The sequence below is a fragment of the Mytilus galloprovincialis genome, chromosome 12, assembly GCF_965363235.1.
Source record: "Mytilus galloprovincialis chromosome 12, xbMytGall1.hap1.1, whole genome shotgun sequence".
Classification (NCBI taxonomy): domain Eukaryota; kingdom Metazoa; phylum Mollusca; class Bivalvia; order Mytilida; family Mytilidae; genus Mytilus; species Mytilus galloprovincialis.
The window spans coordinates 76,579,487-76,605,008 of record NC_134849.1 but is presented as its reverse complement, the minus strand read 5'-3'; the positions used below and the strand labels follow the sequence as shown (position 1 = coordinate 76,605,008).

Genomic DNA, 25,522 nt, shown 5'->3' with positions numbered 1-25,522 from the left:
ATTAGATATTATGAATTTTTATTACAATAGATTAATATGCTACTATATGCAATAGGTCAACTACATGTGTACATTTGGTGTATGGAAATATTTTATGATGTACATGTCAGTTTCGCAGCTTTTTATTTGACCTGACCTGGTTTTCATGGTTCATTGCTTAGTAAAGAAGGTGAGACATTTCAGTGTGTGCACTCTTGTTGTCAGAATAGTTTTTCTATTTTGTATTTGTAGCTATATATACTGTCACAAATGTTTTATCTTTTGGTCATTTTTCGAGTTTTTTTCCCACCCTTTTTCCACTATTTTAGCATGCCTCATTAAAGTGGGGTTTTTTTCATAGCTAGAGTCTCCCTTCCATTTTCACATCACTGGCCTGTGTCATTAATTTCCCTTCTCCGTACAAGAGGAACTGGATTAGGGGGATTCAAAACATTGATTTTTTTCTGATGCAGTTTTTGTTGCTTATTTCATGAAAACTTATACTAAGATACATGACATTTGATTTGGCACTCATACCACATCTTCCTATAACTATCAGTCAGGGGTACTACTTGTACAAGTGTATTTTATTTACTTGAAGAAGTAAAAAAAAATATACACATATAAGTAAATAAATAATGTTTGAATAATCTCCCCTTAATTTTCTAAAAAATTTACTTGTATAAGTAAATTTTTCTTACAATCCCACAAAAATCCTCAAGTTTTGAGATGTAAAATCATGCCTTTAATGATTTTTCCCAGGTTTGCTCAAATTTTGTCATTAAAGTTCAATGTTTCATCTCATTAATTCATCAAAGAAACTGATTGAGCAAAGATCTTGTATATTTTCGCAAGGCAATCCAAAATTGCTCCTTTGGAGTTTGTAAATGAGCAGTGTTATGAAGATAACAGACAAATGAGATTTTCATTGTCCATGAAATTACACTTAAATGATTAGTAAAGACATCTGTAAAGGTTACATAATTTAAAGTTCTATTAGAGCAAAGAAATCTTAAGAATTCAAGAAAAGAAGAAAGGATGATTTTTTTACTTATACAAGTAAAAAATTCTGAATGCCTAAGGGACATAACTAAGCCATTTTTTTTTACCTATACAAGTAAATAAAATTCACTTGTATAAGTATCCTACAAATTTACTTATATGTGTATATTTTTTTTTACTTCTTCAAGTAAATAAAATACACTTGTACAAGTAGTACCCCTGACTGACTATGAACCTACCAGTAAAAGAACAAAACTTGAAAATTTCAAAGATCAAAATAATAAAGTAATTTTAGGTACCGTAGGATTCTTTGTTATGATTTACAGACATGATAGACGGTTACATATATATAATTATAATGTTTAACAAAGTCTACTTTTAAATTCAGTAGTTTTGACCTTGGCCTTTCACTTCATGATCTCAAAATTGATAGGGATCAACGTTATCACATGTAAACAATTCAAGAAAGTGGTCACTATCTTGGTCAGTTGATTTATGCTGACCATGCTTTTAATACAACTTCAGGAAATGCTATTAAATATGAAAACTATATTTAAAAAAAAATATTTTAATAAAAAGTATATTTTTTATTTTTTTGTGAGGCATGTTGTTCTACTATTATCTATTAAAAATGTCAACATCTTTTACGAAAGGTCAACATGGTCAACACAGTATTGTAACTGTACCTGGAAACATTTTGCATTAAAAAAAAATATAAGATAAATTAATAAATTTATTTTATCAAATGTAATTGTATTAAAAATGTCAACATCTTAAGTTCAACACAGAATTCTAATTGTTTCTAGATTTTAACATAATAAATATTCAAGTCATTCAGCATTAAATCTTTTCAATTGCCTATGCATCCATATGATGACATGAAAATCACCATGTTCACTAAACATGCTTAATATCCATTCATTATTTTGTATAAGATTGTTGCGCCAATTCAGCACATCCATGATACATCTTATTACCATGATTACATCCTAATCTGTAATCAGGAAACAACCTCCTTAGAGAATCATTTAAATCATCTGTTGGATGTATTGAGATCAGGCACTTCAATAGAAATTACATCTGACATCCTGAGTACAGCATTTGGGATGTTGCCCATTGGTGTAGTTAAATCCGAGACTTGTACATGGTGAATATCAATATCTACTTGTCCTAAAACACATGACACTGATGTCCTCTCATGCATCTTAATTTTGGCGTCTTGACCTGATAAATGGGACAGAAGACGAAGAAATCTTTCACGTAAAAAAGTCCTCTGCTCTTGTTTTGTAACTGACGAATTGTTCATTGTTGTTTTAATTCTGAAAAAAAAGAAGAAATTAATGTACATTGTACATGAAATCAAAATCAAAGTCACTAACAATGTATTACTATCATGACTATTGGGTCTAATAACTTGAGGCCACAATAAAATGTCTTTTATTTGTTTCTTTTTAAATCAATTATTTATTTTTAACATCAATTCAAATTAAAATACATTGTTGTGATATGCTACACTTCTCACAATAGTGGAGGGTATATTGTATATATCATACTGAAAACTTACAGCTGATTTTGATGAGATTGCATTAAATCAATCTTAATTAATGCTATATATGACAGCCAAAAAAAAATGTATATGCTACATGTACATACATGTACAAAATGTATCATGTCAGCAACGTCCTCAATGTTGTCCAAAAACACATTTGATTTCCTTATAATTTCTTAAGTTTAAATGGATGGATCTCTATCAAATTTTACCAGAATGTTCATTGCCAAAATGATTTTGATTTTGGAGGTTATATTTATGGTATCAACAGTTAAGCATTTAGAGGCCTAAAGAGAATTATTTTTCCAGATTTTCCAGTTTCCAGACAATAACTTGTTGTATTTAAGCTTATGGATCTCTTTGCAGTTATAAAAAAAGGTTTGGGTAAGTGGTTATTACGAAAAAAAAAATTGGAGGTTCATTTTTTTTTGGTCAAAATTTATGATTTTTTTTTACAGGGTTTGACTGTGCGGTCGTATCAGGCTGCGCCCAGCGAAACATTTTATTTATTTTTGGGGCCGAATCGACTTGGGGACGGAACGACCACAAACCTTGTAGGATTGGTGATACTCTTAAACTCGATGGCAATATACCTGTACACCGCTAGATTTATTATCTTCGCAACAGATTCATCAATTATTCAGTTATTGGAACACTATACCTTAGAATCTTAGACCAACGTCAAATGATTCTTACCGAGTTTTCACTTTTGTTATCCCCTTTGTTTGTAAAACCGTTGTTGCAGCAAATATATGAATCTTCTTTTACGATTGTGCTTCGTGTGTTTTGTAAGAGATTGGTATTAATGATATAAAAATAATAAATTTTGTCAACATGTGCCGTCACTTTTTGTTTACCGGTGGAATCATTTAACTTCCGGGGAACGCAAGGACCTTTTTGGTTTTCGATTATTTAATTTAAAAAGTCACTTGATACAGTATTTTCAGAATTGAAAGTTATTAGTCGAAGATTTTAAATTAAAACAATATCACAACTATCAGCTGATTTACGTTGTTATGTCTTCGAAATTTTAAAAGATTATTTCAGAAATTATTTCTTCTAAAATTCCTTTCGGTTCTCTTCCAAACCGGAAGTAGTAAATTATGGACATCGTTACAGAACATGACCCTGAAAAATAAACTTCCCAGCTGATTATACACACAAATTTTCAAAATGGCAGGAAGATCTGAAATGTCAGATATGACAGATATGGGTAGTTCGGAATCAGAAAGTGTCCTTGGCCAGGATGACTCTGAACTTGCGTTGTCAGGAATAAGGATGTTACTAAACAATGGTTTTGAAGAGGCACAAGCTCTTTTTGACAAATACAAGTACGCCCCCTTATTGTTTTCATTAGAAACGTACACTCCAATAAGGTTCTGTTGTATATATTTCTCACTTGCCCGAAAAGATGAGTTTTGTTTTGTTACTTACAACATTTTTTACACTTGCTCAGTATTCCATTTCTTTGTATTGCAATCTCCTTATTCATTTGTCATTGCATAAAACACTAAGTTGCACGATCTTAAAGGTGTTATAAAAATATGATAGTTGTCTTAGGTTAAAATTAAGATATAATTCCTTCATGTCATGCTCTATGCTCATTTTAATTTACACTGCAATCCAGAACTTTTCCTAAAGGGGGAACGCTGACTGACCAAAGGGGGGACCCGCTCCAGTCATGCTTCAGTGATATATATAATCAACCCAAATTTTTTCCACGAAAGGGGGGCCTGGGCCCTCCTGGATCCACCTATGCACGGAGTCTGAGGCTACTGTACTTTGAATGCTGTTTATAGTAGCCATTATATGTTGTCAATATTTTACACCAAGCTTTTGAAAAGAGAATAATGTTAAAAAAATATATAAAAAGACTTCATAGAGAAAAATTACATAAATTTTTTTGAACACAGAATTAAATGACCTAGGACATGTCAAACATATTTCAAGACTTGGTATTACTGTTGCATATATCATTTATATACTAGTAATTTAAATAGACTGAGTATTTCAATATATTTTTCAGAAATGACAGTTCTTTGATGCATGCTGGCCACAGCTTTGTATATTTTATGGTTAGTACTCAGAAAGTCAAATAACATACATGTGATGGATTGTGAAACTCAGATCAGGAAATTTGGAAATTTTGGTCAGGAGATTAGGACTCGGATCAGGACTTTTTTTTATCGACATAGATTTTGTTGTAAATGTATCCGTTTGATGTAGAAATTGTCTTTTAAAGAGTTTTTTTTTCTTCAAATTTCCATCAAAATGTAGTATGTTTATAGTACCCTTGTTGCCTTTCTATTTGAATGATATCACATTATTAAAAATATTATTTAATAAGGTTATTATTTGTGGGATAGCAATTTCTGTGGGTATTTGTAAAACAGAAATTTAACCAATTTAACAACATAACACTTATTCTACAATGTTCTATAGGCTTGTATACATCCATTGGCAAAACCTTGAAATTAAGCATCCACGCAAATTTGAAATAATTGGTACCCTCGAAATTGATTAACCCTTGAATGTAGTGACCAATCTCCATTTAAAATGGAGTTGGTAAACCTAAAAAATTATTATTTCTTGTTTTATTAATTTAAATTGATTAATGTGACAGTATCACTGTATACCTATAAATTATAATCAGCTTACATGTACATGTATGTGTTTTATATCATGCACTAAGATCAAGTGTGGACACAGCGATTTACCTTCTGATCATGCAAAGTTTCATCTGGTACCCTCTATTTACTTGTTTGTAGTTTTCAACAGGAGCCCTCTATTTACTTGTTTGTAGTTTTCAACAGGAGCCCTCTATTTACTTGTTTGTAGTTTTCAATAGGTACCCTCTGTTTACTTGTTTGTTGTTTTCAATAGGTCCCCTCTATTTACTTGTTTGTTGTTTTCAATAGGTACCCTCTGTTTACTTGTTTGTAGTTTTCAACAGGAGCCCTCTATTTACTTGTTTGTAGTTTTCAATGGGTACCCTCTATTTACTTGTTTGTAGTTTTCAATGGGTCCCCTCTATTTACTTGTTTGTAGTTTTCAACAGGAGCCCTCTATTTACTTGTTTGTAGTTTTCAATGGGTACCCTCTATTTACTTGTTTGTAGTTTTCAATGGGTCCCCTCTATTTACTTGTTTGTAGTTTTCAATGGGTACCCTCTATTTACTTGTTTGTAGTTTTCAACTGGTACCCTCTATTTACTTGTTTGTAGTTTTCAATAGGAGCCCTCTATTTACTTGTTTGTTGTTTTCAATGGGTACCCTCTATTTACTTGTTTGTAGTTTTCAATGGGTACCCTCTGTTTACTTGTTTGTAGTTTTCAACAGGAGCCCTCTATTTACTTGTTTGTAGTTTTCAATGGGTACCCTCTATTTACTTGTTTGTAGTTTTCAATGGGTACCCTCTGTTTACTTGTTTGTAGTTTTCAATAGGAGCCCTCTATTTACTTGTTTGTAGTTTTCAATGGGTCCCCTCTATTTACTTGTTTGTAGTTTTCAATGGGTACCCTCTATTTACTTGTTTGTTGTTTTCAATGGGTAACCTCTATTTACTTGTTTGTAGTTTTCAATAGGAGCCCTCTATTTACTTGTTTGTAGTTTTCAATGGGTACCCTCTGTTTACTTGTTTGTAGTTTTCAATGGGTACCCTCTATTTACTTGTTTGTAGTTTTCAATGGGTACCCTCTGTTTACTTGTTTGTAGTTTTCAATAGGAGCCCTCTATTTACTTGTTTGTAGTTTTCAATGGGTCCCCTCTATTTACTTGTTTGTAGTTTTCAATGGGTACCCTCTATTTACTTGTTTGTTGTTTTCAATGGGTAACCTCTATTTACTTGTTTGTAGTTTTCAATGGGTCCCCTCTATTTACTTGTTTGTAGTTTTCAATGGGTCCCCTCTATTTACTTGTTTGTAGTTTTCAATGGGTACCCTCTATTTACTTGTTTGTAGTTTTCAATGGGTACCCTCTGTTTTCTTGTTTGTAGTTATCAACTGGTCTCCTCTATTTACTTGTTTGTAGTTTTCAATGGGTACCCTCTTAGGCCTCTATTTACTGTTTGTAGTTTTCAATAGGATCCCTCTATTTACTTGTTTGTAGTTTTCAATGGGTACCCTCTGTTTACTTGTTTGTAGTTTTCAATAGGAGCCCTCTATTTACTTGTTTGTAGTTTTCAATGGGTCCCCTCTATTTACTTGTTTGTAGTTTTCAATGGGTACCCTCTATTTACTTGTTTGTAGTTTTCAATGGGTACCCTCTGTTTTCTTGTTTGTAGTTATCAACTGGTCTCCTCTATTTACTTGTTTGTAGTTTTCAATGGGTACCCTCTTAGGCCTCTATTTACTGTTTGTAGTTTTCAATAGGAGCCCTCTATTTACTTGTTTGTAGATTTCAATGGGTCCCCTCTATTTACTTGTTTGTAGTTTTCAACAGGAGCCCTCTATTTACTTGTTTGTTGTTTTCAACTGGTCTCCTCTATTTACTTGTTTGTTGTTTTCAACTGGTCCCCTCTTTCTACTTGTTTGTTGTTTTTGAACATTTTTCAAGATTTACTTAATTAATTGATAAAAAAAGTGGAAATATAAAAGCTACAATAACTGACAGTTTTCTTGGCAAGATACATTCACTTAAGGTGGTACCGAAAACCTTAACTAAAATTAATTGGGCTGTTTAATTTTCATAAACTTTTGACATAATATTGTATCTGACCTTTTACAAAATTATAAAAACACTTGAACCACACACTTTATAGGAAATACTTGATAAGATATAAAGCAGTTTGACCTACACTTAAGTTTGATCAATGAAAAGCTTGATATTTCCTTAACAATAAACATGATAAAAGAGGGTAGGAATGCCCTTTGCATTGTACATGTACCTTTGGGTGTTAAACAGTCATTTACGGCTACTGTTAGCTTCAAATTGGTTAAAATTTTACCCTGGTTTGTAGAAATATTCACATGATGATCATTCATGTCATTACCCATATTTAAAAAAATTAAAGTGTGATTCTTCAAAATCAGTTGATTATTTTAATGACTGAAAGAAATTGTAAAATTTTATCGTCATGCTCCAAAATTTACGTTAAACATCATTTGGCAAGATTATTTACTGTTATTCATCATGAAGGTACCCTCATTACGACTCTCAAGTATTTTAATTAAAATGTTCAGCTGGTTTTTACAGAGTTATCTCCCTGTAGTGTTATGTACCACATTAAATGTATGGAAGCCTGGAAGGAAATAGATAGTTGATGAATATAAATAAAGAGAAATCTGAACCAGTGGAATGTCTCAGAAGTTCAATATTTGAATTTGTTGAAAAAATTATTCAGACGTTTAAAAAGTTATTTATTGAATATGCTCTAATCTTTCAGACAGCATTGATTTCATTTGAAGATGAGAAGATGGCAGAAGCCTTGAAAAAATTAGAAGAAACAGAAAAATTATGTGACACTGATTCTGGTATCTTCAAATCACTGAAAAAGAAATTAAAATCAAAAAAGAAAAAGGAGGTTTGTTAAACATTTCATGTCTGTGTTCTCATGCACTTCTTATAGAATCCTGGTAAACATGGAATTTTGAAAGCTTGTTTCTAGAAATAATAGCATTACATCCGTCATGTCCATATATATATAACACAATTCATAAGAAAATCAGTTCCGATTTCTAATATGGAGGAAAAAAAATTCAGCAAAATTTCAATCTTTCGATATGATGTCCGCATTATATTACCGGTACCTATAAAGGAAGCCTCTTCCTTCTTGGATTTTGAAAAGCAGATCATAATCGGTCTAGATCTTTAATGAAATGTGCAAAGGAGTAGGTCCGGTAAGGACCGATTTTGGCCTCAAATTTCAGTTTCATCTGACGAAAGATTTTGACCAATTTTTAAACACTTAAGTGTCTATTTCATATGATTCAATTGATTTATGTGAAAGATTTTAACTGATTTAGTCATTAAAACGCTCCGATTCAAGCATAAATATGAAAAATCTATCAAATATGCAAAAAAAACGCCACTTTTCAGATGTTTTTTTTTATCAAAAATGAAAGTAGCCGCAAAAGTTTATATTTTAACAATTTTGTAAAACTGCTATATTTTGGGGCCAAAAAGGGGTCTTACTGGACCTACTCCTTTCAAGAGTAATATGTATCAATATGATGTAGGCATTACCTAAAAAGGAAGCTACACTGTAGAATTGTCTCCCTTTGTTTATAAAAACGTATATAAGGTACATATTAAAAACAGATATAAACTTTTAGAAGTAATCTAAAAACACAGATATTTCTTGAAACAAATTTAAAAAATAATGAAGAAAGCAATTAAGGTCCTCCTTCTTTGATTTTGATAAAGCAGATCATAATTGGGGTAGATATTTCATGAAATTTTCGAGAGTAATATGTAATTCATGTAAGACTTCATTTTGATATAGAATATTATGTAATTTATCATATTTACGTTTGTATTTTACAAAAATCAGATTATTTTTGTTTAATTCATTTTTTAAAAATTTTTGCCATATATCGCAATTTTTTTCAAGGACGCTAAACATTTTTTATCTGTTCTTTTCTTTACATATTTGACAGGGAGAGACAACAATTAGTATTGAAGATAAAATACAACGACAAGTCATAGTGGCGGATTCCATTTTATATCAGGGGATATTGATTTTCACAAATCAGGACATTTCAAGTTATATCAAAGGGGGTTGGTATCTTCGTAAAGCGTACAAGATTTACGAAAAACTTCACAAAGATGTTAATCAGCTCATTGCTGCTTCTAAATTAAAACAGAGCAAGTCTCAAAACAGTCTAACTAGTGCTGGTTCAGCGGTCAGCTCAGATGGACCAATCGACAGCAACGATAATGAACTCACTCACGATGTCCTTTCACGTTTATTAGGCGCTGTGAACTTTGGTTACGGAACCTTTCAATTGTGTATATCAATGGTTCCACCGAAGATTTTAAAACTGATAGAATTTCTAGGATTTGAGGGTGATAGAGAGGCTGGACTTGCAGCCTTAGATTTTACCAATCATAGCAAAGATATGAAAGCCCCATTGGCTACCCTGGGATTGCTATGGTACCATACAGTATTACGACCTTTCTTTGCATTAGATGGTGCTAATGATTACGATGCAGGTAAATTTATCTTATCTTTGTTATACAATGGTTAAATGGCGCTAATGATTATCATGATTATGATGCAGGTAAATTTATCCTACCATTGTTATACATACATGACTAGTTTTGATAGTGATAATGATTAGGCAAAGAAATATAATACATGCATTTCCCCTTACCATACCTTAACTAATTTGTAATAAAATTGAGAATGTTAATGGGGAATGTGCCAAAGAGACAACAACCCGACCATAGAAAATAACAACAGCAGAAGGTCACCAACAGGTCTTCAATAAAGCGAAAAATTCCCGCACCCGGAGACGTCCTTCAGCTGGCCCCTAAACAAATATATACTAGTTCAGTGATAATGAACGCCATACTAATTTCCAAATTGTACACAAGAAACTAAAATTAAAATAATACAAAACTAACAAAGGCAAGAGGCTCCTTACTTGGGACAGGCGCAAAAATGCGGCGTGGTTAAACATAGAGGGGAAACAAAGGGTCATTCAAACTCATAAGTGGAAAAAAAAAACAACCAAAAAAAAACTGATGATGTGTCATGAGAAAACTTCAAATTTAAGTATCTATATGATGTGGAAAAGAAACCAAAAGACAAACAGTAGTACACAAATTATAACATAGAAAACTAAAGACAGCAACCCAACCAAAAACATAGAAAACTAAACACAGCAAACCCAACCAAAAACATAGAAAACTAAAGACAGCAACACATACCCAACCAAAAACAAGGTGCTCTTGAAGGATAGGCAGTTTGTTAATATGAATATTATATTTATGATAAATGGTATTGGTCTAATTATAGTTTGCTAAAATGTTGACTATATTTTTTCCGTCTTTCAGGTACTCATGATGCAGAAGTTATCATCGCAGAGAAAGAATCAGAATTTGAAAATTCAGCATTATTTTTATTTTTCCGCGGTAGAATACAACGACTAAGGGTAAATATATGAAATATAATATAAGAAGAATTCTGTCAACCAAAATTGTATATTCTGGACTGATTAATGCTTTCATTGTAGAATAATAATGAGAATAAATATTAAATAATACAGTGTACAATGTATGTCAAACTTAAATCTTGTCTTTATGAACACTTATCAAACAAAGTTAGGATGCCTCGGTGGACGAGTGGAACACTTATCAAACAAAGTTAGGATGCCTCGGTGGACGAGTGGTCTAACACTTATCAAACAAAGTTAGGATGCCTCGGTGGACAAGTTGAACACTTATCAAACAAAGTTAGGATGCCTCGGTGGACGAGTGGTCTAACACTTATCAAACAAAGTTAGGATGCCTCAGTGGACGAGTGGAACACTTATCAAACAAAGTTAGGATGCCTCGGTGGACGAGTGGAACACTTATCAAGCAAAGTTAGGATGCCTCGGTGGACGAGTGGTCTAACACTTATCAAACAAAGTTAGGATGCCTCGGTGGACGAGTGGTCTAACACTTATCAAACAAAGTTAGGATGCCTCGGTGGACGAGTGGAACACTTATCAAACAAAGTTAGGATGCCTCGGTGGACGAGTGGTCTAACACTTATCAAACAAAGTTAGGATGCCTCGGTGGACGAATGGAACACTTATCAAACAAAGTTAGGATGCCTCGGTGGACGAGTGGAACACTTATCAAGCAAAGTTAGGATGCCTCGGTGGACGAGTGGTCTAACACTTATCAAGCAAAGTTAGGATGCCTCGGTGGACAAGTGGTCTAACACTTATCAAACAAAGTTAGGATGCCTCGGTGGACAAGTGGAACACTTATCAAACAAAGTTAGGATGCCTCGGTGGACGAGTGGAATACTTATCAAGCAAAGTTAGGATGCCTCGGTGGACGAGTGGAACACTTATCAAACAAAGTTAGGATGCCTCGGTGGACGAGTGGTCTAACACTTATCAAACAAAGTTAGGATGCCTCGGTGGACGAGTGGAACACTTATCAAACAAAGTTAGGATGCCTCGGTGGACAAGTGGAACACTTATCAAACAAAGTTAGGATGCCTTGGTGGACGAGTGGAATACTTATCAAGCAAAGTTAGGATGCCTCGGTGGACGAGTGGAACACTTATCAAGCAAAGTTAGGATGCCTCGGTGGACGAGTGGAATACTTATCAAGCAAAGTTAGGATGCCTCGGTGGACGAGTGGTCTAACACTTATCAAACAAAGTTAGGATGCCTCGGTGGACAAGTGGAACACTTATCAAACAAAGTTAGGATGCCTCGGTGGACGAGTGGAATACTTATCAAGCAAAGTTAGGATGCCTCGGTGGAAGAGTGGAACACTTATCAAGCAAAGTTAGGATGCCTCGGTGGACGAGTGGAACACTTATCAAGCAAAGTTAGGATGCCTCGGTGGACGAGTGGTCTAAGTTGTTACTACTGTAATCACTAGACAGTCAACACTGGGGTTGTCAGTTCAAAACCCCCCTCATGTGGGTGCACTCGACTCCAATCTTAATTGACTAGGATTGTCCTATCGAAAGTTATGGTTTTCTCCAGGCACTCCTGCTTTTTCCACCAATATAAAATTGCAAATAGCCTAAATTTGTGCTTAAAAGTGGTGTTAAAACACCCCAAATTTAAAAAAAAATATGGAACAGAGTTATAAAATAGTAAATATGAATTACAGGCTAAAAATGTTTTGGAATTTAAAAGATAAATACAGGTTATGATCACGTTTGATATATACGGTATACCATAAGTTTTAGCTTTTTCACATTTTTCCATTTTATCATTATAATGTACTTATCAATATAGTTATTTTTTATTGCAATTTTCTGTGTTTTTAAGGTATGAATTTCTTCTTTTGGTTTGTAGAAAAAGACAGATGAGTCATTAGAATTATACAGAAGAGCTTTGGAGGCAGCAAAAGGCCAGAAAGAACTGGAACTAATGAATTTGTATGAAATAGGTAAACTAGTTCCTTTATTAAATATTGGATTTGATTTCGTCTAAAGTGTAACTAACTTAATGATTTGAAAAGAATACAGGGTCACAGAAATATAATTTTACTCATTTCAAATTCATAATGGTTGACTTTTATTCAAAGTATTTCTTTGGGAACAGTTAAAGGTGCTTCATTATAAAGAGAACAACCATACCTTGTTTTGAAATATAATATAACTAACATATGATTGTCATCCAAAGCAAATGTTTTTAACAAGAGGTACCTGCTCTTTAACCATCTCATATATGTTTTTGAATTTATTATACTGAATGTTCTATCCTTCTTGTCTTTCAAATTTGAAATTGAAAGGACATACTTTGACATTATGTACATAATCATGATAATGATACATGTATTGACAAAAACCTTGAAAGACGTATTAAAATTATTTTGGCAATCTATAATAAAATTCTGAGGCCAAAATGTAGAAATTGAGCATTGTCTTGAAAATTCTAGATTATAATTTATTTGATTGTTGTTTATACATGTTATATAATAAATTTTGATTTGTACAAGAGGTAGTAATTCTAAAAAATAAACTCAGCTGAGCCAGGGGACTGAGTAAATTATCTCCCTTGTATAAGCCAAACAAAATCTGGCATTTGAACATGAAGTACAGGTATAATTAAATTTTATATGTATTCTGTTTGAAAACAAGGTAGAAATACTAAAAGTTTCTTCTGCTTCACCTGTTTTTAAGCCATGTACACATAAATTTTATATTTTAAGAATACAACTATTCTATATACATGATGTACACATTTATGAATGCATGCCATTATTTCTGTATTTACACAATTACAGTATTTTATAAAGAAGCTTATGATTTAACTTATTATAAATTCCTTTTATATTTTCATATTTGAATAGGTTGGTGTAACATTATGAAGTTAAACTGGAGAGAGTCTCTTGGAGCTTTCACAAGGTACATATACTCCAGTGATTTATTATATTTCTAAGTACTGTAAACAGACATATATTTTTTGAGGCCTTAATATATATGTATATACCTGTAATCAACAGGGTTAAGCTTTAAACTCATATCTAAGGAGATGGATTAATATAAGCACATTGTTTCTGAATTCTTATTGTGAATGTGTTTATAAAATGTATTTGGATGATTCATAATAAAATATTGTTTAAACCAACCCATTTTCAATAAAAAAAAATCAGAAATCTTAAGAACCTCAACACTTGGTACTATTCTTGTTGTTTATTTGCATTTGCGGATCCAGGGGGGGGGTTCCGGGGGATTGGAACCTCGCATTTTTTTGGACGATCAATGCATTTGAATGGGAGCATATAGTTGGAACCCCCCCTTTACTCTGGGTTGGGAACCCCCCCTTTTTAAAATGACTCGATCCGCTCCTGATTTGTGTATGTTGAGTTTGTATGTTCCAGATCTGTTCCGTCTTATCCATTATCAATGTATGGATGTAACTATATTATTATCACCTTTTTTTGTATATTGCAACCATATACACAGAATTTTAAACCTTACTTTTAGTCCCTTAAATAAATTCAGGTATATTACACTTACATGCATATTGACCAGGACAAGATTAACAAATATTGAATATTTTGTAGGTTAAAGGATGAGACTAAATGGTCCAAGTGTTATTATACATATCTAATGGGAGGTACGTACAGCTCTAGAGTAAACTAAAATAAAAAAAATAAAAAATTTCAACAGATCTTGTTATATAGCAATTTTTGAATTTTTTTGAATTAGTGACACTTGACCTGATAATTTATTCACTTGAAATATTGATGTCACTTTTCTTTTGTTGAGTAAGACATTTTCTCGTGACATCAAACTTTTTAAAGTGAATATTTGTTATGTCCCGTAATGGCAGACAAAAAGCAAAAAAAGGTGTATTGTATTTTTTTTTTATTGTCCACCTAAACTTTAAAACAGTATCCTATTAGTGTTTTTGCTAATTGTCATCTTTGCTAGCCAAGGGTTACGATCCACTTCCCTCCTCTTGACCCTTGGCGGATTGAGATAAAATTTTGGAGACAAGGTAATGATTTTCATTGGTTGCAGTTGTTACTGGCTGTATCAAAAAGCACATACACATAGTTACCTGTTAATGTAGAAAATGTAGGTAAACAATTACCACATGCTGATTGTGCAACAAGTCTTTACACCTCAAAACATACGACCATAATAAGAAAAATGTTAAGTGACAATTTAAATGTTCTTAATCAACTAATAGAAGTTCCTGTGTATGTTACTTGCATAAATGTTGAAATGTCAACATATATTTTCGTTTCCTGCTTCACCAAGTTTGTTGCTACTGTGTTTTTACCTTCACACTGAAGAGAGTTCAAGTGCTATCATTGATCAGGAATATTAATATGTGGAATGGGTGTGACTTTAATCAGCTGATAGATGGCACAACATTGTTATCAGCCCATACTGCATCTTCGGTTAAACCACAAAATCAAATATCTACAATACAATATATCAGCAACCCACAAATGGTATTCAACAATACAATTGAAGGCATAAAACTTTGCTCAGTGCTCTGAGCACAAAAATCTTGCTCAAAACATGAAATTCAGCAATTTGATTGGTTGATTTTCGAGTCTGAGTACACAAATCATGCTCGAAAGTTTTATGACCGTGAGGCCTGATATGATCTTTTTAATTTTAATTCCGAATTAGAGTTATGACTCCAATTTTGCGGTCCACTGAACATGAACATTTGGGGGTGGAGCATCCATGTACTAGGGACACATTCTTGTTAACATACATACAAAGACTCATTGGTGCATGTAATAGTCTTTGTCTGTTTTCTGCTCTATGGTCGGTTTGTTGTCTCTTTGACACATTTCCAATTCCATTCTCAATTTATTTGTATTTGCATTATTTTTCTACTCATAAATACTAATTGTTTTAGTAATACATGTAATGATTTCCAAGTATTTAAGGTAATGATTATATATGTTTATTTTCCAGTATCTCTTGGTGCTATGGGGGATGTTAAAGGTGCTAAAGACACACTAAAAGATGTCCCAGGACTGCTGAAAAAGAAAAATAACCAGATTGAGGCTTTTGTTTCTAGGAGGGTAAGTTATAAATAGAAAGTGTGTTTAAGGATAGGGCTATTCCAAAATTAAAAGTATGGGGAGTTGGAAGGCACTTTTTCCCATGGTCTCCAACAGTACAATTGAAAAAAAAATATGTGTTTTTGTGTGAATATATTAAAATTTTATTTATATTAGGTGTCTTTCATTATCCCATCAATTATAAATTATGGTAAAGCCCATAGACAAATTAGCTAATTGTTTGTCCGATGATAAGGCCAACTAAAATTAAATAGTAGATTTTCATCCAAATTTTTGAAAAAAATGGGGCGGGTGGGAGGATTTTATATTTTTATTTTTATTTCTTATGAAACCCTCTTGTGACTTGTTCTTCATATATGCAAGTGTAATTTTCAAAGGTAAATAAATACCTCTGATTGGCAACCACTGTTCCACATGTAATTGCTGCTTTAGAAACCTATTTTTAGTAGACAGCAAAAACATAGAGAAATGCTCTCTTCAGTTCGACTACCTTCACCAAATTTATTTGTCTTTCTAAGCTATGTTTTTTTTTGTCTCCATAAAATTAAACAAATATGCATTGGTATGCAATAAAAGAATTATGAGTACAGAATAAAATGAAAACTCAAACAGTTTTGAAAATAATAGGGTTGGTGTTTTTAAGATTCTTCTTATAGATGGAAATATGATTAAGATGTAAAACACGAACTTAACAAAAAAGAAGAAGTTGTTTAATGACTCTATTGAGGATACTGGGACAGAATGTGTTTGCTGTTTGTCAACAAAGAACAATAGCCATGGGTAAACCTAAGTGTATGTTTGCCGACTTTTTGAACTCATTATACTGTCATAAAATGAATCTAACAAGTTCGTGCTTGTGTCAATTTTTTTAATCCAGTTATGTTTTTGTACCAATGTGTTCCAAGATCTTTGTCTTTGGATATAATTCCAAAAAGTCATTTTATCAATAAAAAAACCAACGGTTTTCTAACCACAGAAATTTGTGTCATGCCGCGATTTGCGTTCTTGGACACAGCGTATTACTTGTAAACCGATTATTTCATACCCTTCTCGTAATCAATCTCTATTCTCAGTAGATGATTTTGTCATCATAGAGCTGCAGAATCATTTTAAATTACTCGAAGAAATACGAAAACCGAAATTTGAAACAGGAAGTTCTGAAGGAATCGAAATTTTTGATGGTTACCGGAAACGGAAATGAACAAAATCCGGTAATTGTATTTTTTGAAAATAAAATAAATTGGGGCGGGACGATTTCGGAGGGGCGGGCGGGGATGAAAATCTATCAATTAATTTTAATTGGCCTAAGTTAAATAACATGCCTCTAAGAAAAAAGAATATATTGTGAAAGATACAAAAATAATTGAGCTTTTGTGGGAGTGTTTGTATATATACTATGAATACATTTATTTTCCTGGACTGAGGAAAGATTGTATTTTTGTGGTTTTGCCAAAGTTTAATTGTCTTGAACATGTTGAACATGTTGAATACTTGCACTACATTGTACCCTTTATTTGTGGTTCACCAATCACTCAAAAATCATGGGTACCCCACTAATAACGCTGAATTCACAGTATATATTACAATTAAATCTCGAATAACTGATAGACAAATTAGCAAATTACTTGTTTCAGCCTTTCAGGGAATACACAGAAGATTTTATTGAGACATAGAAAAAATTGTGAAAGATAAAAAAAGACTTAAAGTTTTGGCAACCCTATTTTATTTAAAAAAACCAATTTCAAATGAAAGGAGATTTTTTACGTCAATTGCTTTGCCTATTTAAATTTACTATTATATACGTTATCTACCTTTAAGCCTACTGTGGATTCATTATTATTCAATAAACTCATCAGAGATACCAGGACTAAATTTTGTATATACGCCAGACGTGTGTTTTGTCTACAAAAGACTCATCAGTGACGCTCGAATCCAAAACAGTTAAAAAGGCCAAATAAAGTATGAAGTTGAAGAGCATTGAGGACCAAAATTCCTAATGGATACCAATTTTCATGGACTTAATGGGTACAGGTGAATTCATTTTTTAAAGGCTTTTATGCAGACTTCAGCAAGACCATGAAATTTAAATATCCATTAACATGTAAGTTTTCTTTAATCTATGAAAATTGGTATTGAATCCAGAGTATAGGGTATACTTGATAAAGGATGTTATTTGAATATTTTGTATATATTTAGCATTATTTTTTGATAGGCAGAAAAGATGAAGAAGAACCCGCCTACCCAGGAGATCTGTCGTCTGCTGAGTTTAGAACTTATATTCCTATGGCATGCTCTTCCTACATGTACAGAGGACGAACTTAAACCGTTTTTAGATGGTGTGTAAAGTTATGTGTTAAAATTTAAATTTTAAATTTCAGGTCTTGTATATGTTGTCCCTCTTATCCCTTTTTCCTGCAAATAAAATTAGAGCTTACACTGTTGATATAAGTATATTTTAATGGATACCAGTTTTCTTAGATAGATATAAGATGTGGTATGAGTGCCAATGAGACAATGCAACTCTCCATGTTTATGAAAGTTGCTGAAATAAAGTACCAGAAATTTTAAGAGTTATTTCCCTTTACAACAAATGTTTTCTAATTTTAAACATTACCTGCCTGATGACTAGTTTTAGCTTTTACTTGCTTACTTTCATTTTTGGTTAATTTATTGGTCTCTCAAGAAGTCTTTTAAAACATATAGAAATCAAATATATCTGTAATAATTATAAATTGTTACTGAATTAACAATATATAGTTATCATGCAATTGTATTTTCAGTTTGTGATATGCAGACAGATAAAAATGTATTCCATCTAAAGTGTCTACTAGAGGGCGCTATATATAAAGAATTGGGTCAAGATGAATATGCTTTACAAGTAAGATTTATTCATGAGGAAACATGTATAAGACTGTTTTAAGGGTGTTTCCTACAAAATTGAATCTGTTAACGAAATCTGATTATTATTCAAACATTAACATAGTGACTCTTGCCAATTTACTGAAATACTTCTTATTATCATTTGTTAATTAAGGAGGTACTTAACACTACAGGGAGATAACTCTGTAAAGTCAGCTTAACGTTTTAATTACGTTGTGTTGTAAAGAAAATGTTAAGCTTCTCAATGATCAAAATTGGTGTTTGTCAAACTGCTATATAACCAGTGTAATTTTTCTGACAAAACGGTTGGTTCAAAATTTTTGAAATTTTTATATTTTTGTTAGAGGGTCAAAGTAAATACATTGTCCAAATTTTATGAAAATTAAACGAGCCAAATTAATTTTAGTGAAAGTATTGGGTACCACCTTAAGAGCTTTTTGACCATTTTGTTCCTAAATTGACATAAAACATTTTTTTTTCTTTAATTATCAGTCAAATATTTAAAATTGTATCTGTTTAAGATTATTACTGTAAATAAAAAATATGGTATAGTGTTCAATAAGACAGCTACCCTACAACACAAAATAACAAAACAGATTCATAGATGTCACTGTAATGAGAAAGTTGAGGTTGAACCCCTCACATAGCAGGAGTGTTCATCTTAATCAACTAGGATTATACTTCAGTTTTATGCAGAAGGTCAGTGGTTGGATCATTGATATTGTTGGCTTTTTTCAAAACTACCTTTACCCTTTTTTATTGGAAAAATATGCGTCATTTGTATCAAATTGGGAAATTTATAATAAACCATGAATTTGACTGGAACTTCAATTTGCAGATCCCCTTTCAAGAGGTAAACCCTCATTTGAAATAAGAGCCCTTATTGTCAGTGATGATACATAAATAGACCCTCAAATCTGCACATATAGTCATTTTAAGGCATGAAAAATGTTTAAATGAGTGTTTTTCAGTTTGTATTCATGCACAATTACTACAGAGACTGCACTGTTTGGGAAAAAAGTGGGGTTTTTTTTGGGAAAAATTTTAAGCCATTTTTTTTCAAATTGGGATTCTTCTCCAGGGGAAGAAACCTTTATTCTCCAGTAATTTAAAGCAAACAATATCACTGCTGATGGCAACATAGCTTCTCCACCAAACAAAACTGACAGCCTCAAAGTAACCATTAAACACCAATCAATCTATCAACAATACATATATGTAAAAAAGTCATATACATATTGGTTTGCTTTTACTGATTGTGACTCGGATGCAGAGTTATCTCATCGGCACTCATACCACATCTTATATCTATTTATTGACAATTTTGAACGATTTGACCTTTGAGCTTTTGTTGTAGTGTTTAGATGAGTCACTAGCCAGACACCAAGGCATGAAGGATGACAACCATGTACCAGCCTTTACTTTGTATGAAATAGCTTCCATTAAAATGAAATCTCCCGAGGTAAGACAACCTTGTACCAGCCTTTACTTTGTATGAAATAGCTTCCATTAAAATGAAATCTCCTGAGGTATGACAACCACGTACCAGCCTTTACTTTGTATGAAATAGCTTCCATTAAAATGAAATCTCCCGAGGTAAGACAACCACGTACCAGCCTTTACTTTGTATGAAATAGCTTCCATTAAAATGAAATCTCCTGAGGTATGACAACCATGTACCAGCCTTTACTTTGTATGAAATAGCTTCCATTAAAATGAAATCTCCAGAGGTAAGACAACTAGTACCAGCCTTTACTTTGTATGAAATAGCTTCCATTAAAATGAAATCTCCCGAGGTAAGACAACCACGTACCAGCCTTTACTTTGTATGAAATAGCTTCCATTAAAATGAAATCTCCCGAGGTAAGACAACTAGTACCAGCCTTTACTTTGTATGAAATAGCTTCCATTAAAATGAAATCTCCCGAGGTAAGACAACCATGTACCAGCCTTTACTTTGTATGAAATAGCTTCCATTAAAATGAAATCTCCCGAGGTAAGACAACTAGTACCAGCCTTTACTTTGTATGAAATAGCTTCCATTAAAATGAAATCTCCAGAGGTAAGACAACTAGTACCAGCCTTTACTTTGTATGAAATAGCTTCCATTAAAATGAAATCTCCCGAGGTAAGACAACCACGTACCAGCCTTTACTTTGTATGAAATAGCTTCCATTAAAATGAAATCTCCTGAGGTATGACAACCACGTACCAGCCTTTACTTTGTATGAAATAGCTTCCATTAAAATGAAATCTCCCGAGGTAAGACAACCACGTACCAGCCTTTACTTTGTATGAAATAGCTTCCATTAAAATGAAATCTCCCGAGGTAAGACAACCACGTACCAGCCTTTACTTTGAATGACTTCCATTAAAATGAAATCTCCCGACGTAAGACAACCACGTACCAGCCTTTACTTTGTATGAAATAGCTTCCATTAAAATGAAATCTCCCGAGGTAAGACAACCATGTACCAGCCTTTACTTTGTATGAAATAGCTTCCATTAAAATGAAATCTCCCGAGGTAAGACAACTAGTACCAGCCTTTACTTTGTATGAAATAGCTTCCATTAAAATGAAATCTCCCGAGGTAAGACAACCTTGTACCAGCCTTTACTTTGTATGAAATAGCTTCCATTAAAATGAAATCTCCCGAGGTAAGACAACCACGTACCAGCCTTTACTTTGTATGAAATAGCTTCCATTAAAATGAAATCTCCCGAGGTAAGACAACCATGTACCAGCCTTTACTTTGTATGAAATAGCTTCCATTAAAATGAAATCTCCCAAGGTAAGACAACCACGTACCAGCCTTTACTTTGTATGAAATAGCTTCCATTAAAATGAAATCTCCCGAGGTAAGGCAACCATGTACCAGCCTTTACTTTGTATGAAATAGCTTCCATTAAAATGAAATCTCCCGAGGTAAGACAACTAGTACCAGCCTTTACTTTGTATGAAATAGCTTCCATTAAAATGAAATCTCCCGAGGTAAGACAACTATGTACCAGCCTTTACTTTGTATGAAATAGCTTCCATTAAAATGAAATCTCCCGAGGTAAGACAACTAGTACCAGCCTTTACTTTGTATGAAATAGCTTCCATTAAAATGAAATCTCCTGAGGTAAGACAACCTTGTACCAGCCTTTACTTTGTATGAAATAGCTTCCATTAAAATGAAATCTCCCGAGGTAAGACAACCATGTACCAGCCTTTACTTTGTATGAAATAGCTTCCATTAAAATGAAATCTCCAGAGGTAAGACAACTAGTACCAGCCTTTACTTTGTATGAAATAGCTTCCATTAAAATGAAATCTCCCGAGGTAAGACAACCATGTACCAGCCTTTACTTTGTATGAAATAGCTTCCATTAAAATGAAATCTCCAGAGGTAAGACAACCACGTACCAGCCTTTACTTTGTATGAAATAGCTTCCATTAAAATGAAATCTCCAGAGGTAAGACAACTAGTACCAGTCTTTACTTTGTATGAAATAGCTTCCATTAAAATGAAATCTCCCGAGGTAAGACAACCACGTACCAGCCTTTACTTTGTATGAAATAGCTTTCATTATAATGAAATCTCCTGAGGTAAGACAACTAGTACCAGCCTTTACTTTGTATGAAATAGCTTTCATTATAATGAAATCTCCTGAGGTAAGACAACTAGTACCAGCCTTTACTTTGTATGAAATAGCTTCCATTAAAATGAAATCTCCCGAGGTAAGACAACTAGTACCAGCCTTTACTTTGTATGAAATAGCTTTCATTATAATGAAATCTCCTGAGGTAAGACAACTAGTACCAGTCTTTACTTTGTATGAAATAGCTTCCATTAAAATGAAATCTCCTGAGGTAAGACAACCATGTATGACAAACAAAACAAAAAGAAAATGCTGGAAAAGCTTTCATACAATTTTTGCTGTTGGTTATATATAAGTTATTTGATTTCCTGTATAAAAATTTGCACACATTGAATGGAAAAATCTACTTGCTATGGAGAAACTTTTCTTTTTACTTTTCTAGAAAAAGGCGTGTCCGAAATTAAAAATATTGTGTACCCATTATAAATACACAGCATGTTTGTTTTCATTTTCTTTTCTGTACGATTAAAAATTATCTTTTAGGCCCATTTCAGATTAATAATTAAGAATTCTTAATTAATAAAATTGAGAATGGAAATGGGGGAAAATCTACTTTTCCTAACATACTTACATATATTCTTCATATTTTCAGACAAAAGGAAAAGCAAAAGATCTTTTACAGAAAATTAAGGTTTGTTAACAACGATTTATGTCCATTTAAGATAACCAATTGTGTTGCAATTTTATAGGCTTGATTTTAATTGTTATCTTTCTACCAAAGTATGTGTGTTAAAACGAAAAAATATTGCTTCAATTTAGTATTTTGAGCAAAGTGTGGTAAGTTAATCGTTATCTTTACGTGAAATTATTTGGTTTCAGACATGTCCAGTCTGCACGGTTAGCCACTAGCCAGATGCCCCAGACTAGTAAAATTTCATTCGGACTAGCAAGTTTTTACAAAAATTTGTTTGGACCAATAAGAAAATTTTCTGAATATTGGTCTTTGGACTAGTAGTTGAAAAAGTTTTTGGTGCAGACTGTCATGTCATTTTGGTACTTTGAGTATAAAGGATGAATATCTTAATTGAAGCATCATGGCTTTAATAAATTTGATATAACACAAAACTAATACATTTCATTGGTAGGGTTGAAGAATGTACAGACATATGCTTAAAAGAATTGAACTGGCTCAATGACCTTGTCTATTCAAGGATGCAGGGTTCCAGTTTGCCCATGAAGCATGTTAAAAGATAGTATTATTTTTTTTTCTGCAATGGAAATGATATTAATCAATAAATAGAAAAATGGTGTTATCTATTTCCGGCATACAATTTAGTTTTCTGTGAAGATTTTGCATTATTTTATTTAGAAGTACTCTTGTCTATGGTGCATTAACTTGAAAGGAGGGAAATGAATATGTGACAGTGTTTTCTATACAAACTACAATTTAAATTTTGACATATTTTTGCCATTTAATAAATAGACCTTTTGAATTGTTTATTTATGGTTGAAGAAATTGCTCTTAAATTTCCCCACATAATAATTTTGTCATGTTATTTTCAGCCACCTTTTGAACTGTCTATTATATTGTTGGAGAAATTGCTCTATTCAATATATTCCAATATTATATTTTTGCTTTCTGTTTATTTTTTCAGGATAACTATAAAGACTATGACTTTGAGAACAGACTAACTGTGCGAGTAAATAATGCTCTAAGGCAGTTAAAAGCTAGCGGATAAAGTAGGATAGATCTAATAACCAAAGAGAAAGAACTGAGATTAAAGTGGATAGGTTGGATAGATCTAACAACCAAAGAGGAAGAACTGAGATTATAGTAGTAAACTGTCTCTAATGTTGTTGATAGTCAGTTCTACACACTGAATCAAAATTGTTATACTGTATTTTATTATTTTTCATTTTAAGTGCTAGGCATTGGTTTCATGAGAGTTATCTTTCTTAGAAGCAGGTACTTCCTATATTATTGTCATGGAACATGTAGTATTTTTTTTTATATTACCGGTATTTTTGATTTTTATGGCATTTTGAATACATAAATAGAATATAAATGTATAAAGTCCATGACATAACTTTTGTTCTAAGTCAGAAAATTTTGAACCAGCCTCATTCTAAGATACACCGATGATTTAAGCTGTCATGATTATAAATAAAATTATTTCTTTTAAGTCATCGTTTTTGTCAAGACATTACAAAGACTAAACAATCTTTACAAAAATTCTTATTAAACATTTTATGGTAAAAGAAAAACTAATTGGGTTCAAGCTGTTTTCTGATTTTATTATACATCTATGAAGGTCTGGATGGGGTTATCAATATAGAATAATCGCCTGAAAAATTAAAAAATACAAAAATGAATCCCCCCCCTTTTTCAGACCCTAATCTTTGACTCCAGATTTATGGTCAGTTAATGGTACATTTTCCAGTAAAATTCTGATTGTTTGCGCTATGAACTTTTTGTGCAGTTTAATTGAAACATTTGCTATACAAGTCATAGAAATTGGGGTTTTGCATTTACAGGACAAAATTGATTATTTTTTTAAATGTTCATAGGAATGTAATAAAATAAAATAATTAACAAAAGTCGTCAGGACTGAATATATTTTTACAGGAGATGTCCTGTAGGTCCTGTACTAATTTCGAGGAATGTACAACCTTTATACATGTAGGTATCTTTAACATAAGAACAACTGTACAAAAGGGAGTGGTTCTTCAATGTAAACAGAAGGTTATGTTGTTTTACTGGACAATCATGAGATTAAAATATGACGTCATATGATCAGTGTGTAGTAACTATATTTAGACTGTGATTTGATTTATAAATGTGATACACAGATGTAGAAATAGGGTTCAAAGGTAAAAGGTCCTGGACCTGTTTTATATTGTGTAAGGTCATTCCAAATTTTGTTTGATTGACCTTTTTAAGAAAAACCGGGAGGTTGAAAATTTGGAAAGTTTAAAGCTACCTCACATTTGAAAATTTGTAAAATGTTTAGTGAGTTTTTCAGCATTTTTCAATACCTCCTTTTGTCAAAACCTCATATTTAACTTATAACATTCCATATTTTGATTTTGTTGTGAACATCATAATTTTGTAAAGACCGCCAGAGGAAATCGAAACATGATGTGCAAAAAGAGTCATTGCAAATTGAACTTGGTCAATCCTGTGAAAACAACAACTTAAAATAAACACCATAGGAGCTTATCTATGTCTAATAATAAGCTTGGAATTGTCATTTGTATTTTAATGAAGAGAAGCAGAAAAGATGACCGATTTTTTTTATGAGAGATTGAAAAGCATAGAAATTAAGATTGATAAGTCCAGGACCTTTGA

At 32.5% G+C, this 25,522-nt stretch overlaps 1 protein-coding gene and 1 long non-coding RNA gene across 2 annotated transcripts; one reads left to right on the top strand and one right to left on the bottom strand.

Annotated features, from left to right (window-relative positions):
* Positions 1-1,701: 1,701 nt before the first annotated feature.
* Positions 1,702-3,625, bottom strand: LOC143054878 (uncharacterized). Its single transcript, XR_012971855.1, has 2 exons — positions 3,227-3,625; positions 1,702-2,300 (listed from the first exon to the last, which is right to left on the bottom strand). It is a non-coding gene; the product is annotated as an uncharacterized LOC143054878 (long non-coding RNA).
* LOC143054877 (tetratricopeptide repeat protein 39C-like) lies at positions 3,611-24,356 on the top strand. The gene is made up of 14 exons (XM_076227966.1): positions 3,611-3,861; positions 4,557-4,605; positions 7,913-8,050; positions 9,126-9,681; positions 10,528-10,625; positions 12,504-12,597; positions 13,504-13,558; positions 14,221-14,273; positions 15,599-15,708; positions 17,921-18,044; positions 18,489-18,586; positions 19,946-20,050; positions 22,826-22,864; positions 23,829-24,356. The coding sequence occupies exons 1-14, from the start codon at positions 3,704-3,706 to the stop codon at positions 23,910-23,912; spliced, it is 1,761 nt and encodes a 586-aa protein (XP_076084081.1). The 5' UTR covers positions 3,611-3,703; the 3' UTR covers positions 23,913-24,356.
* Positions 24,357-25,522: the final 1,166 nt, after the last annotated feature.